Source organism: Pavona decussata, unplaced genomic scaffold (assembly GCF_977016875.1).
Source record: "Pavona decussata unplaced genomic scaffold, jaPavDecu1.1 SCAFFOLD_102, whole genome shotgun sequence".
Lineage (NCBI taxonomy): Eukaryota > Metazoa > Cnidaria > Anthozoa > Scleractinia > Agariciidae > Pavona > Pavona decussata.
The window spans coordinates 4,937,220-4,951,796 of NW_028145517.1; the positions used below are offsets into that span (position 1 = coordinate 4,937,220).

The 14,577-nt window shown below is 37.4% G+C and overlaps 1 protein-coding gene across 1 annotated transcript in view; it reads left to right on the top strand.

Moving 5' to 3' along the window:
• LOC146471796 (sister chromatid cohesion protein PDS5 homolog A-B-like) overlaps positions 1 to 14,577 on the top strand; it is a 33,341-nt gene continuing 18,764 nt past the window's right edge. Inside the window, exons 1-11 of the mRNA XM_085120344.1 lie at positions 1 to 298; positions 1,413 to 1,607; positions 4,242 to 4,328; positions 6,246 to 6,340; positions 8,036 to 8,162; positions 10,738 to 10,818; positions 11,379 to 11,519; positions 11,613 to 11,728; positions 12,151 to 12,245; positions 13,763 to 13,869; positions 14,068 to 14,106. Of these exons, the coding sequence (XP_084976470.1) occupies positions 200 to 298; positions 1,413 to 1,607; positions 4,242 to 4,328; positions 6,246 to 6,340; positions 8,036 to 8,162; positions 10,738 to 10,818; positions 11,379 to 11,519; positions 11,613 to 11,728; positions 12,151 to 12,245; positions 13,763 to 13,869; positions 14,068 to 14,106 (1,182 nt within the window). The 5' untranslated portion in view covers positions 1 to 199. The remainder of the gene's footprint in view (positions 299 to 1,412; positions 1,608 to 4,241; positions 4,329 to 6,245; positions 6,341 to 8,035; positions 8,163 to 10,737; positions 10,819 to 11,378; positions 11,520 to 11,612; positions 11,729 to 12,150; positions 12,246 to 13,762; positions 13,870 to 14,067; positions 14,107 to 14,577) is intronic.

The window sequence follows — 14,577 nt, forward strand, 5'->3', positions numbered from 1 at the left end:
TCAAAGTGTTCGATTGATCGAGGGAACAACACAGCACCAGAAAGTGATATATTATCACTGTAAAAGAATCGATATTTTGCCACAAATTGAGCTGGTCTGAGTGCAAATTTTACCCAGACAATCTCACGTGAAGTATTTTGTACGTAATTTTGGTGTTTTGAAGCTGTAGTGAAGCTGGCAAAGTGCTCTTCCAGTTAAAATGCCTCGCGGTGAGTCAGGCTCTTCTCCGAAGAAAAGAGCGGCTGCCACAGATCTGCATGAAAGACTGAGCAAAGATGAGCTCATTAAACGACTCAAGGTGAGCATAAGAAACTTTTTGAATGACAAAAATATACGGAAATTGCATTTACATCAAAATTTTAGTGAATTTACACCGAGAAGATTAAGGTTTCAATTTTGTTTACACTGTAGCACTCCAGTGTTTGTCGGGCTTTAATAGTGGTTTGATGTTTGATGTGAAGTGACATATCTGTTGTAAGCTTACGGATTATCAAAGAAATACAAGTCAAAGTGGCTTATTCACTTCACGAGTCAAATACGATCTGATCTTATCGCTGTTCATTAAACACATGATTTAACTAGTTCCTTATAAAGTAAAACTATCTACTGGGAAACGTTCTGGCTAGGGAAGGATGTTTAATACCATAAATTTGTGTAAATTAAATTAAAGCCAGGGGTAAATCCCAAATCTCATTGCATTGGCTCTCACTTGATCAGTTGTATTATCCAATGAAGTTAATGTTGAGGATACAAACAACAAACATATTTTCTTCGTGATGAAAACAAAAAAAGTTCAGCTTAATTGGCTCAAAAGGTTATGTTGATACACCCCTCGCCCTCCCCTCCCTTATTTATTTATTTATTTATTTATTTATTTATTATAATTCACAAAGGTTTCCCATCACTGTGAATGTGCATGTGAAAGATTAAAAATACAAGAAAAAGGCGGTGCTATTATGTTACAAAAAGAAATAAGTAAATAAATAAATAATAATGATAATAAATATACAAAATCAGTGGGAGAGACTAAAATAGTTCGTCATAGCAGATTTGAAATCGTCCACAGATGGCTGATCTAATAAAAAAGAAGGTAGAATGTTCCATTCTTTAAGGTTCTGGTAAAGAAGTTGTACTTGTGCATGTAGGTGTTACTGTTACTGCCAATGTTAATGAATTTACTGCTATGATAGGAGCGTGTAACACGCATGGGGTGTGCAATGTACTCCGGGACATTGACCGTGTATTGTGTATAGTATTTTGCTGATTAATATAATATTATACTTTCAACATAAAATGATTATAGCCAATGCACGCTCGTGGATTAATTGTTAATTATCCTTATTGAGGATATTCTATATACGATGCTCTGCATCTTATATCTGCACTTACTAATTAGCTTATTGTGTTCTTAGAACCTTGCCCATGAACTTTCAATTGCTGATCAAACGGATGGAGAAACAAAGTATAAGGAAGTAGCAGAATCTCTTATCAAACCATTCATTCTCAAGCACAGAGATAAAGACGTCAAAGCACATGCAGCATGTTGTCTTGCTGATATTCTAAGGATCTTTGCCCCTGAAGCTCCATATGGTGAAGAAGAATTGAGGGTGAGTGACACTTGATTGCACTGCTGTAGTTGCTGGTAACTCATATACAATAATAATAAATTATTGGTGAGCATTTTGGCCAGGGACTAGTGACACCATTCAATACCTATCATAACTGCCATGTAACCCAGTCGAAATCTGGTGTTATTTTAATTATAAAGTTGCATCATAGTTAATTGAGGGAAAGGTTATAAAACCTTACAGTTCCAAGTTCCCCATGTCTTGTTCTTCTCTGTAACAATCCTTTAATTTCTATCAGCTAGCGAATCCTTTTTGCATCACTTGTTTGTTTACTTCTTATTTAACTTTTATTTTAGTCAATTTGTAAACACCAAATTAATTTGTATTTAGTTTAGTATAAACATACCTACCCGCCTCAAATAGCTTCAGCTATTTGCGGGTAGGTATAAGGTATGAATATATATTATCGGACACTCTTTACCTCTTCGGCTCTATTGAAGCTCACGATGGAGAAACAGCCGATTTATTCTTCCTCTAAAATAGTAATAGAGTAGTCTTTATATTCCCAGAAGATAATTGCATAGAAAGCGTCACATTTCCCACAAAACTTACTCACAGAGGCTCGATTGGATTGATCAATTATCGGACATGCAAATATATTATCGGACATGTGATACAACTATTGTTTGGTGCACGGTTCTGGGAAGGGTAAGGGTCAGTATGACATGTAAGCCTACGTATAATGTCCTGGGACATAACCATGTGTAATGTGCTAAGGCTTACATGAAGTTCTGACTAGGATGAGCATCAGTAGTGACCCTCCATTCCTTACTGCCTCCATGACAGCAACCATGTTTTCTTCTGTCCGAGTTTTTATTTTTTTTGGTGGCATTTTGACCCTAAGGATGTGGACGATTATTTTACTTGGATATGTGGAAATCCTGAACAAAATTTCCGCCAGACACATTGCATACGCAAATCCTGTTTCGGTATGGAAGCTGGCTGTCCGATAATAGATCGCAGATGTATACAGGCAAAAACACCTTTAACCAGCGGTTGATCACAGGAAACAGCCCCAACGGACTCATGGGAAAGAAAATGGAGGACAAGGTTGCAATCGGCAAGTTTTCAGGGCAATCTCTGCAGTTTTGCGCCCGTTATTGAAATTTTTTTGTTTGTTTTTCGATGGAAATTTGTTGGAAAAATCAAGCGCCATGATCGCTGAAGGTAAGAGAACTAATTTTATTTTATATTTCCGCGGATTTACGACAGACAACTTGGTACACGAGGCGATTACATGCGATCTAGTCAAAATGTTAGTGTCTCATAACCTTTTTTTATTATTTTCATGAGAAAACAAAGTTTTCCGTTTTTGTCCGATAATGTGTGGCGTCCGATAAAGTATATTTATACCTTATAACCAGCTTGTAACTGTCTGTTTTAATAAAGTGTTGTTGTTGTTGTTGTTGTTAAACCTTGCCATGAAAACAGTGGTGCTGCAATTTATGTTGGAAGGAGCACAGCTGTGCACAATCCTTTGTTTTAATGTTCACACTACAGTTGAATATCTTAAGAGGAACGTTTCAGTTTGTCAGTTGCTCCAACACTTTTAAAATCTATTTACTGCTTTGTGCATGGTCAATGTCAAACATGCTAACAAAAACATGTTACAAAGAGGTTTGTCAGGCTTCATAACCATTGCATTTTATTAAATATTGTTACATGTGGCATCCAGTTTTGGTTTAGGGTTAGGAGATTCAAAATAGATTTCTCCAATCCATCTCTCACCATTACGTCTTCCATGTCTGACCATGTTGTACCAGTAAGAAACCCGATATGATAGTAGTTTGTTGGGAAGAGACCAGATTCACATGTCACACCCATATGGGGAGGCACTGTGGCCTAGCGGTTAGGGCCTGGACTTGTAAGTCCCGCTCTGACCACTTGGATTTGTTTCATGATAGCTACGTTTTCAAATCCAAGGGCACGCCTTGTAAATAGCCAACTAGTTTGCCTCCCACCAGTTGGGATTTTTAACATTTGTTATGTTCAGTTTGTATATTTATTTCACTGATCTATAGTGTCCCCAATTAGCACAATAGTGCTAAATACTTTGACACTTAAATAAAGTAATTTATTTTATTAACACACATCTACAAAATATAGCATATCCTTTTTTTTTTGCCAAATTTAATTACTGGTAGCTCTTCAACTGGAACATAAGGTATCAAACCTATTTCTACCCCTTCTTTATCCTTCTCATTAACATACAAACTCATTCTGAGGTTTTCAAGATTCAACCAATAGTTACATTTTCTACTGCTATCAATGACTGTATTGGACATCATAAGGTTCTTGGTTTTTGTCATAATGTCACATTTGAAGGGGTGCATACATAAGGCCCCAAGTGACTTTTGATGTAAAGCCAAATTCTCCTTTCGTTTCACAAGTGTATACAAGGCAATTTGGAAGGAGAATCTAGCAATTTATCAGAAGTCACTTAGGGCTTTTTACAAGCACCCCTTCATTTGTCTGCTGGGATTGGTGGATTTTGATCCACTATGTCAGTTTCTGCATTTTTTGGTTTGTTGCTGACCAAAAAAATCTGTTGTATGGTACTTTTAAACTTAAGATGGATATTAAAGGAGTGTTATTATGATGCTTAATTTTCAGGCAGTATTTATGATGATCACAGACCAGCTAAAAGGTCTTGAAAACACAAAATCAAGCCTGTCCAAAAAGTGTTTTTATCTTTTAGAGGTAAGTTGGATTGATAACTAAATTAATTCTTTTCCAACGGAAAACCCATATAACAAAATTCTACTCTTTGTCTAATAAAACAATGCCTGTCAGATTTCCTAGATTTTGGTAGCTGTTCCAAATTTCAGTACTTGATTTTAGACTGTCAATCATTCTTCAAGGTGTATGAATTGTTTAGTGATGTGAAATAAATGTGAGGTGTTATTTTAAACCTGGTAAATAAATGAAATTGATGTATTATTCAGTCAGTGACAGAGGTATACTTGGAAAACTCCCAATTCAAAGTGAGTCGAACGTGAGAGCTTCCGATTACTAGTTGGATGCTCTATCACTTACCTACAGGAGACTCGTGGGAGCTAAAGCCATTAAACTAGAACAGACATTAACCTAGCTTAACCCATTGACTCCTAAACTGGCCAAAACCGGCCGTCCCTCGCGCATGCTCTGCGCGTGAAACTCGATACGTTCTCCCTCCCCTCCTGGAGTTTTTTTCGTCCTGAAAAGGTCACAATAGCTAGTAGAATGATAAACCAATCAGAATCTGTCTTTTGCGCATATTTTAAGGCATTTTAGGGGGTAGGGGAAAGGATCCTTCTGAACCTACCGCATGGAGCTGAGCAAAATTACAAAATGGTGCCACGCGTGAATCGGTCCTGAAGTTTCAAGACATGTTTTTTTCATCTTTTAAAGCAAGTACATCTTTTTTAAGCTCACAATGGAAAGGAATAACCGTGAACAATAATCTACCGTCAAAAAAGAGAACTTGGAGGCGTTAAAAAACAGCGAAAAGCCGTTTCGCGTTGTGATCTCTTATATTTCCACGCCGCTACCGAAATATGCCTCAAAAGTTAAAACCAAACCGCGGGCTTCAAACGGAGTTTATAAGACCAGGACAATGGTGACAACACAGTAAATGATGTTTTCCGATGTGGATTTGCTTTTACAAATAGTTTAAGTGATGATTTGAACCAGAATTCTGTAACTTCTGTAATTTTCATCGCAAACGTGCCCGAATTTACTGCGAGTGATCGCTTGTACAAACACGGAGCGTCTTCAAATTTTACATGCGTGTTTGCACGCACGCAAAAAAACTGAAAGTTTTTTGCCTCTAATAGTAAATATATCGTTTATTTCAATAAAAAGTTTTGTTGGAAAAGCTTTTTGTTGATTTTTGAGTCTTTGTCAATTCATATATTCGTTTGAGAAGAAACAGATGCGTAATCAAGGGCAATTTGCATAAGCGGGTTGAAATTTGATACCAAAGGTTTTCGTCAACATGCCGTGAATTTTAGCAATTTTTGCGTTCAAGTGTGTTTTTCGGCAAATGATTAATCGGTAACCATATTATTTTACGTCGGAAAACATTTGTTTAATCATTCCAGTTTAATATGCAGTTAATTTTGGAAGCCAAGAATATTTATTTATCTACTGCGCAGTTAATTGAGTTAAAGCGCTCTAGGAAAAAGGTAATTTATGCGAAAACCATGGCAACCCGACAGGAGTCAAAGGGTTAAACAACACACTGCTAGGATTTGAATGTCCCTGTGTTCTATCAGTATGCAGGATATTCGCCAGATAAACCTGGTTTATGGCCTTAGCTCCCTCGAGTCTCCTGTAGCTCAGTGGTAGAGTATCTAAGGCCCCGTTCAGACTAGGTGCCCGTTCCTGGTTCTCACTAGTCTGAACAGAGCTTTTTGTCGGTGCCCGAGCAAAAATCTGGGCACGGCACGGGCACTACCTCCAAAGGTAGTCCTCGGGCACTGTTCCTGGGCACGGGCACTGGTGTGAACAGGATTTTGCGAACAGTGCCTGTGTCACTGATGGAGTAATCAAACATCGAACATAAACTTTGCCATCTTGAGATATCCCAATTCCCTATAAATTGAATTAAAATTTCACTGCATTGTTCTTTTTCAGAATTTAGCATTAGTCAAATCATTTAACATTTGCCTGGAGCTTGACTTCCAAGATATCATACTTAAGTTATTTAAACTGCTCTTCCAAGTTGTAAAGTAAGTAAAATTTAATGTTACTGTCTGTTAGCACATATTAGAAAGAAAATAGTGATAATCATAATAATCATCATCGTCATCTGCGTGCTGTTGTGGTTGATCCACATAACACCTTCAAAACTTAATAGTCATTAATATTATTGTTATTAATGGAAATGGTAATGAGGATAATGATTGGAAACAAATCTTCTATAGAAGAAAGATCCTCACAGTTATTTGCAACTTAAGCAGTTGTGAAAAGAAAACCTGAAAAAAAAAAATTCAGAATTGAATGGGATTTAAGCCCATGCTGGTGCAATGCCTACCAACTGAGCTATCAAGCCACTGGGAGCTGGTTATGTTAGAGTTGGTAATGTACCGGTGAAGGATGAATAAATGAATGTGAATATATGAAACATGTATTTGAACTGCGGGTGAAAGATCAAAATGCAAGAAAGATTCTCGCAGTTACTTGCAACTTTCAAATATATGTTTCATATATTCACATTCAACTTATCTTCTTGGAACATTTGTAATGATTTAAAGTATCTACAGTCAAGTTAAGTGCTTTCAGAATGTTCATAGTTAGTAGTCCTATCGGTCATTATTATTGTTCTTTATGTCACATTTTATTTTATAACATAGCGCGGGTGCATCCTAATCTAATTCCTTTTGGCGTCATCATGGTATATTTCTCAAGATACTCAAGAAGCTAGAGTTGCTCTCGCCTATGCCTCGAGCAACTCTTACGCTTCTCTCGTGCTCTCCAAACTTTCCGTATGCATCCATAACTCGATATACGTACGCTAAGCATAAACCAATTCTTAAATGTAATCTTTTCTGTGTGGCATCCTTCAGAGGACATTACCGGTAAGCCTACCAATACAATGCCACACATATAAGTGCTGTATATTAACTTTGTTTATATTTTGTGAGATATGTCCAGCAATGTATTTAAGCACCAAATTGCAAATTTGACAAACATTAATATCCCTTTGACAGAGGTGGTAAAAATAAGAGATCTGAAGAAATTTTGCAAAGGATTTTGTTAATATTTCAGTCCCAATGAAAATGACAGATAGTGTTCTATAAAACATCCATTACACTTTGCCCCTTCCCGCCCACCCCCCCCCCCCCCTCTTCCTCAAGAAGGTCCTGGAAATTCCAGGAGGGGGAGGGGAGTCACAAAAGCATAGTTTTTAAAGGAAAGTGTGAAGCTTGATTGAATTAATTTCCCAGAGGGGTGGGGGTTGGATATTTTTGGGGAAAAGTGACAGATTTAGGGACATTTTTGCCATTAGTTTTGAGAAAATTTAGCAAGTGAAATGATGAAGTAGCTTGAGGGGAGTAATGAAAGCGATGGATTTGATGAAAATGTCAAATTTAGTGAAAAATGGAAGATCTGTTGGACACGTTTGTTGCTAGCTAGCCTGCTGCAGTTTCTACAGCATCAGTGATTTATTATACATCTAAGAATGTTTTAAAAGATTGTGTAGCAGACGTAAATTTATGTTTAGGTGACTCCCACTTCCAGGGTAAGCAACTAGGATTGAGTCTTTTATACAAAGGAACTTTATCCTAAATTAACAACTTAATTATTTATTGTACAAGTTGTATTTAAAGCAAACATGCATGAGCCCTCTCATGTTTGCCCGGAGTGAAATGCTGTTTTTTTTTTTCATAAGCACTCATGGAAATTGTTCCCCTCTGTTTTAGTGAAAACCATAATAACAAAATTCAGAATTTTATGCTGGATGTGATGTGTCCAATCATCCAAGAAGGAGATTCAGTTCCTCAGGAGCTCCTTGACACTGTACTCATGAACATCATTGAGCCACAGAAGGTAAACCTTCTGATTTTTACTTAAATTCTACTTTGTTTACTGTTCCTTACGGTTCCTTAGCAGTCTTCTGGCTGGCAAACATGTGGTCTCACTTTGAGAACAGGAGAAATATACCTAGTGTGTCAGCCAAGTAACGAGGCGTGCATGTGTGACAACCAATAATTATTGATTTATATTCCTATATTTATGTTTTAATTAGACTGACTCTTTCTTCAATGCCAACTCCATTTCTGGAGTGTCTGCTGTGATTATGGTTTATCTGTAAACATAAGCCAACTTTAACCTGATGAGTTACTCTAACTGTTGGAACTATCCAATATTACAACTGTAAGCCACAAATTTGGCATCCTTGTATTTATTATATCTCTCAGTTAGCACACAGTATGATTGGCCTATTTTGCAGGCCGTATTTCACTGTATGGCCCACTTAATTTGAAAGTTTAATCTCAGAGATATAATAAATATCTTACTCAACCTCGTTCCCAGGGTCTCTCCTCTTCACGTCCCAAGGAGCGAGAGAGGGGAGACCCTGGTTGGGTCTGGTCACGTGTCTCTTAGAGAAAAATTAGACCCAGGGAGGGGTCCTTCACTTGCTATTTTTTGTCAAGATTTATTGTCCACTCCGAAACAAGACTTCCGCTTTGCTGTGCGAAGCCCACGCAAAACTCATTCAACTGGCTGTTTTTCAGTAGTCTTCATTTTGCGAGCCATTGTAACATTAATCTGAAAGCTTAACAAAGTCCATTGTCTCGAAGCGCTGTACTTTGGAAAATCACTGTGTATAAACGACAAAACTAACCGTGGACGAACAGCGCCTTCCCCTTCAATTCATGGAGTTGTAATTGTGGTTTATTCTAGCTTTGAATGTGCTGATGAAAGATCAGATCTGAAGAACTAAGGGAGGAAACTTGAAAGGAATTGGGCGTATGTCTAGCTGTTCTGAAAGGTCATTCTGCAGCAATTACGCTGCTAACAGAGCGTTTCTTTCTGGAAAATATTTTAGCATGAGCGCAGTTGTTCGCGTCTCTGGTATTTAGCGTTGTTGGTTTGTCTACGTCCCCTTTTCTCTCGGGACGTAAACAAACTAACGATGCGAAATACTAGAGATGCAAACGACTGCACTTATGCTAAAAGATTTGCAAGAAAGAAACACTCTGTTAGCAGGGTTGCAGCAACAAACAGTACACAGGAAATAGCACATAAGCAGAATACTTGCGGAAGGAGGATGTACGGTATAACAACATGTACACAGTAAAAATTTCACGGATCTTTCAATGAACAAAGAAAACCCTTTCGAAATACCGTAATTGTTGCAAAACAATAACGAAAAAACCTTTGTTCCAGTTGTTGGCGTTAAAGTGAAATTAAGTCTGCGGCTACAATGGCTCCGAGATACATTTCCGGTCATGTTTGATTCTTTCCTGGCCATCAAATGCGGTGCAGAGGATGACTCCTCGATGCACCGCTTGACCTTAACGATGCCTGACTTTCAGAGATCATGGACTTGACGACACTAAAAGTAGATTTTCAAAAATTCACTTCGTGGAAGTGCGTCACCGTAAAGTTCCTCAGCTACCACCAGAAGTAGTCGATTCCCTTTGGTGTAAAGATTTCGCCAATGACTTGTATCTCCAACTGATTTACAAAGTCGATAGCAGCTCACATTCACAGATTCGCTCGCTTTATTTACCTTTTTAGGCGTTTCTGAATGACCACTTGACATGACCTTTGAAACACACACGAATCGCAAGTTGACTTGACTGGAGCACGTTTTCCCATCTCTGGTACACTTAGTATAGTCAAACTGACATTCAACCGCCCCTCCCTCCAGTCATTTGTTTGTAATCTCCCAGATTCTGGGAGACACGTGACCAGACCCAACCAGGGTCTCTCCTCTCTCGCTCCCTGGGACGTGATGAGGAGAGACCCTGGGAAAGAGGTTGTATCTTACTAACCTTGTTTCCTTGGTCCGTACTGTAAGCTACGGATCCTTGTTTTTTCCCTTTGACTTATGGCGGGCGCACTTTGCGCTTGGGTCATAAATCAAAGGGAAAATATCTGGTCCATAACTTACAATACAGACCTCGAACTCAGTTAGTAAGAGGTATGTAACCCAAAATATTTTTATTCATGTAAAATTAGGAAAACCATATCTGTGCATGTGTGACCATAAAAGCTATATTAAGCCCATTTAGGGTTTGCCGTAACCATGCTTTTATGTCTTCTCTTTCTTTTTCACTGTTGTATATGTGTTTTAACTAATAATAATAATGGATTAGTGAAGTGTGTTCGATCTCGAGGCCCTGCATGAAATCGAGGCGAGTGGTCAGCCAGTCCAAGCTGGCGCCCAAACCCTGAAATTGTGTGGCATCCAGACCAAAGCGGGGAATCCTGCAGGACTTCACTTAGCCAGTGGGATTCAAAGCTCTCACATAAAATCGAGGCGAGTGGTCAGCCAGTCCAAGATGGCACCCAAACCCTGAAATTGCACAACATCCAGAAAGAAGGGACACGAATAGTATGCGTTCTCCTAACATCGAAAGCAATTAATGTTTATTAATCTGTTTGTCTTCAGAGTGAAAATCCTGTGGCACATAACCTGGCTAGTGAGTTTATTAAGAGGACTGCATCATCTTTAGAGCCTTATTTGCAGATGGTGAGAAAAACCAGTTCTTAGATAAATATAAATAATTATTCTTGTGCTTAGATTTTCACAAGCTTGATTCTGCAAAGACGAATTCTGGTACCTTGAGCTACTGGGATAAACATGATCATGTACTTAACAATGATACTGAAATACCTATGATACTAAAATACCTATCAATACCTGATATTAAAATCGGGATATTCTGCAAGATTGAGCAGGATAATAATTATTGTTTTATTATTCAACACATTGATAACAAAGCACAGTATGTTTTATGTGTTGCAGAAAAGCTGGAGACAATCTTTTTTTGCCATATTTCTCCCCAATTCACAAAATTACGTGTATCGCAGGATGTCTATTGTGTACAGACAATGAATATTGAGTGCAGCATGACCATATTTGGGCAATGTGTTGAATAGTAATAATTATTGGTGATAATTATATGTCCTGCATACTACAAGGATCAGTAACTCTCCCATTGACAAATAATGATCTAGAACAAGATTTCTCTGTAATTTTTTTGTCAATAAAAGAGTTGTTTACTTGAAAACATCATTTTTTTCTTTTAGTTTTTCAACAGTACACTTGCCCTGGGAAGGACATCGGACAGTGTCCTAGCAGAAAGCATTTACGAACTTATTCTGGAGTTAAACAGAATTTGCCCAAGTACACTATTATCAGTAGTACCACAACTGGAATTTAAGTTAAAGGTGATTTTGTGATTGTTCTTTAAATGTGCAATAATATTTATTGTTGACTAGAGTTTTGACGTTGTCCTTTTTGTTTCACAAATCTGTTTTCAGACTGAAGATGTGGAAGAGAGATTATCAGCTGTTAAATTACTGGGCCAGATGTTTACTGAAAAGGGCTCAGAACTAGCAACTCAAAATAAACAACTATGGAACTCTTACTTAGGAAGGTAAAAATAAGTTTCTCCTCCTGATGGTCAAAGTTACAGGTATCATAAAATTATTGTAAAACTCTGCAATACAGTTTAAGTGACCAAGAGGTCACCACATCAAACTCTTGATTTGAATTTTGATGCTTCAAACCTCAGTGGGCTGTTCAGCCATTTCCCCAAACATTTAAGTTAGAACCGGTACCAAAATGCTGGTTGTAACCCTGTAATAGACTAACATATGATCCAATTGCACATAAATACTTCAAATTGCTTCGTTGACGGGGGCCGTGTAAGTTAAGTCCCAGTCTTGTAGGTCACCTACAAATTTACCTTTTAATTACCTGCCGGGAAGGACTATTGATCAATGCAGTCAGTTGATTCAGCAGTACTGCCCAAATTGTAGCTTTTTTAACTTCAACCACTTATTTGTTTTGTTGCAGGTTTGTTGATATTAGCATAGATGTTCGTGTGGAGTGTATAAAAAGAGCCAAGGAATTTCTTCAGCATCACCCTGACCTGGCAGCAGACTTAGCTGGTAAGTTCTGCTTAGTAAATGAGTCCTTAAATCAGACTTAAAACGCAGCACTCGCAAATTTTTTTTGCTAGTAGTAGTGAGCAGCAATGACCAGTTCTCCTTCTTATAAGAAAGCAACAAAAGATTCACTGTAGGAAAGAAACTTGCTGGCCTCTAACACTTAAAAAAAAAGGTTGACGAGAGCCACATGAATTGAAAAGATTTTGTTTTGTACAAACCAGAAAACCAGAAAGGATCTTATGCTCCTCCTAGTATCTTGCAGGTTACCATTCTTACATTCCTCATCTGTAAAATGATAACTACAGGACTAGCCCCAAATAGCTATCGCTAGTCAAGGCCGGTCAGTTGTAACATGACTAAGTTAATCAATCAATCAATCAATCAGTAGGGAGAAGAAAGAAAATGACTATGATAAGACCAGATTCCAAGGACTGGGGATGGACTTTAAAGTGCCGCTAACCCTTCAATTTGTTTTCTTTTGGTAGATTTCCATATCTGTGAAGAACTCATTTTCGAAATTTTTTTTTAGAGATATTGAATCCTTTTTTTTGTAACGAGCGCTAAAAGTTACTGAAATTTTTAAATTTTTTCGTGCTTTAAGCCCCGCCGGACAAATTTTTGTCTTGTGGGCTCATTAGCTGTGACGTAAGAAAAGGACACCATTCCAAAGCACGAAGCATTGAAAGTATGGATCCTTGAAAGTATATTGCGATTGAAGATTATTGGTATGAAATATACCACACATTTTTCAACCATTTTCTCTGTTTACAATTGAAGCATTACCGCGAATCTTCGGATATTTTGCATGATGTCCTTCTCTTACGTCACGCTCCACATTTGACCGTGTGGGGACTAATGCAAACGATAGGTGAAAATATCGACAAGACTGCCTTCACTTCTAGCGTTCATAAAAAAAAAAAAGGATTCAATATTTCTCAAAAAATTTTTCGAAAATGAGTTCTTGAAAGATATGGAAATCTACCAAAAGAAAACAAATTGAAGGGTTAGGGGCACTTTAAGTAACGCAGATGTATATTTAAGTAATAAGTCAGTTTTTTAAGAGATCTTAATATTTGCAAAAAATTGTGGTGATGTCTGTCTTCCAAAACTCTGACTACGATATTGCAAAGCTGTGATAAATAGAGGATATTACATGGTGCGAAGATATGAATTTTATTTTAAAGCGCGAGTGATTAAAATGTTGTTTTTAACATGAGAAAATAAAATTCATATCTTCAAGCCACCATGTAATTTTCTTTGTATTATTATTGACAAATCTATTGCCCACCATTTTTCACTGACTGTTTGCATAAACACCTGTGAAAAAGCGGGAAATGAAGTCATCAATATCCTCACTAGTGAGGATATGGAAAATACTCCACCTTGGTCCAGGATGTTTTGTATGAATTTTAAGAGTGGTGTATTTTCCAGTAAAACGCTCTTGTCTATATAATAACTGATAAGTTGTAAGCTGTATTATTTAGTGTAACATACATACTTAAATTTATTTGTTTCAGATAAATTACATGAGAGACAGCGGGACCCAGATGAGAAAGCACGGCAAGAAGTAGTGATTACGATTTGTGAAGCAGCATCTGAGAATGTTGATTCTGTTACTGATCAGGTAGTGAAGAACTCCTCTCTTCCATTCTTTAACAATTACCATGTCATTTGCTGCTCATCTAAGTCTTGCTCAGCAAGCTGAATAACAAGCCAAAATTTTTGTCACTGCATATAGATAATAGAAATTTTGATTTTGTTGCTTACATTTTTTGCTCAACAGCAGATGCTTTATGTTTTCTTTTCTATGTTGTTGTTTTAGCTTCTTGAGGATGTATGTGAAAGAACAAGAGATAAAAAGGTTTGTGTGACTCAGTCCACGCAAAGAAAGTCGTGTTGATAACCAATAAATGCTCAAGGATTTTTACTGTCAGTATAGTGGAATCTATCTTTCAAGTGTAGTATTTTTTTTTTTGGGGGGGGGGGTGCATTTAAAATTGTGACAAAAAGTAGGGGAAATTAAATTTGCAGAAATGAGATTTTAAAACATTTGGGGAAATTTCACCAGTATTGTTACTTGCCGCAACAGATGCTGTTAAACGGATTTGCCGAGTTGTTATGTGGTGAAACAAGCGTCATGTTGTAATACATTTCAGGGGTCTTTCTCATGATCGTTCAAGTTAATATTCCTTAGACCTCTGCATTCCACAGTACTGCTCACATTATATGTGTTGCCTATATATTACTACAAAGCATTGCGTTGGTTGTACAATACTATTCTTGTACCAGTGTACTCATTATTAAATTTATTATTATTGTTATTATTGTTATT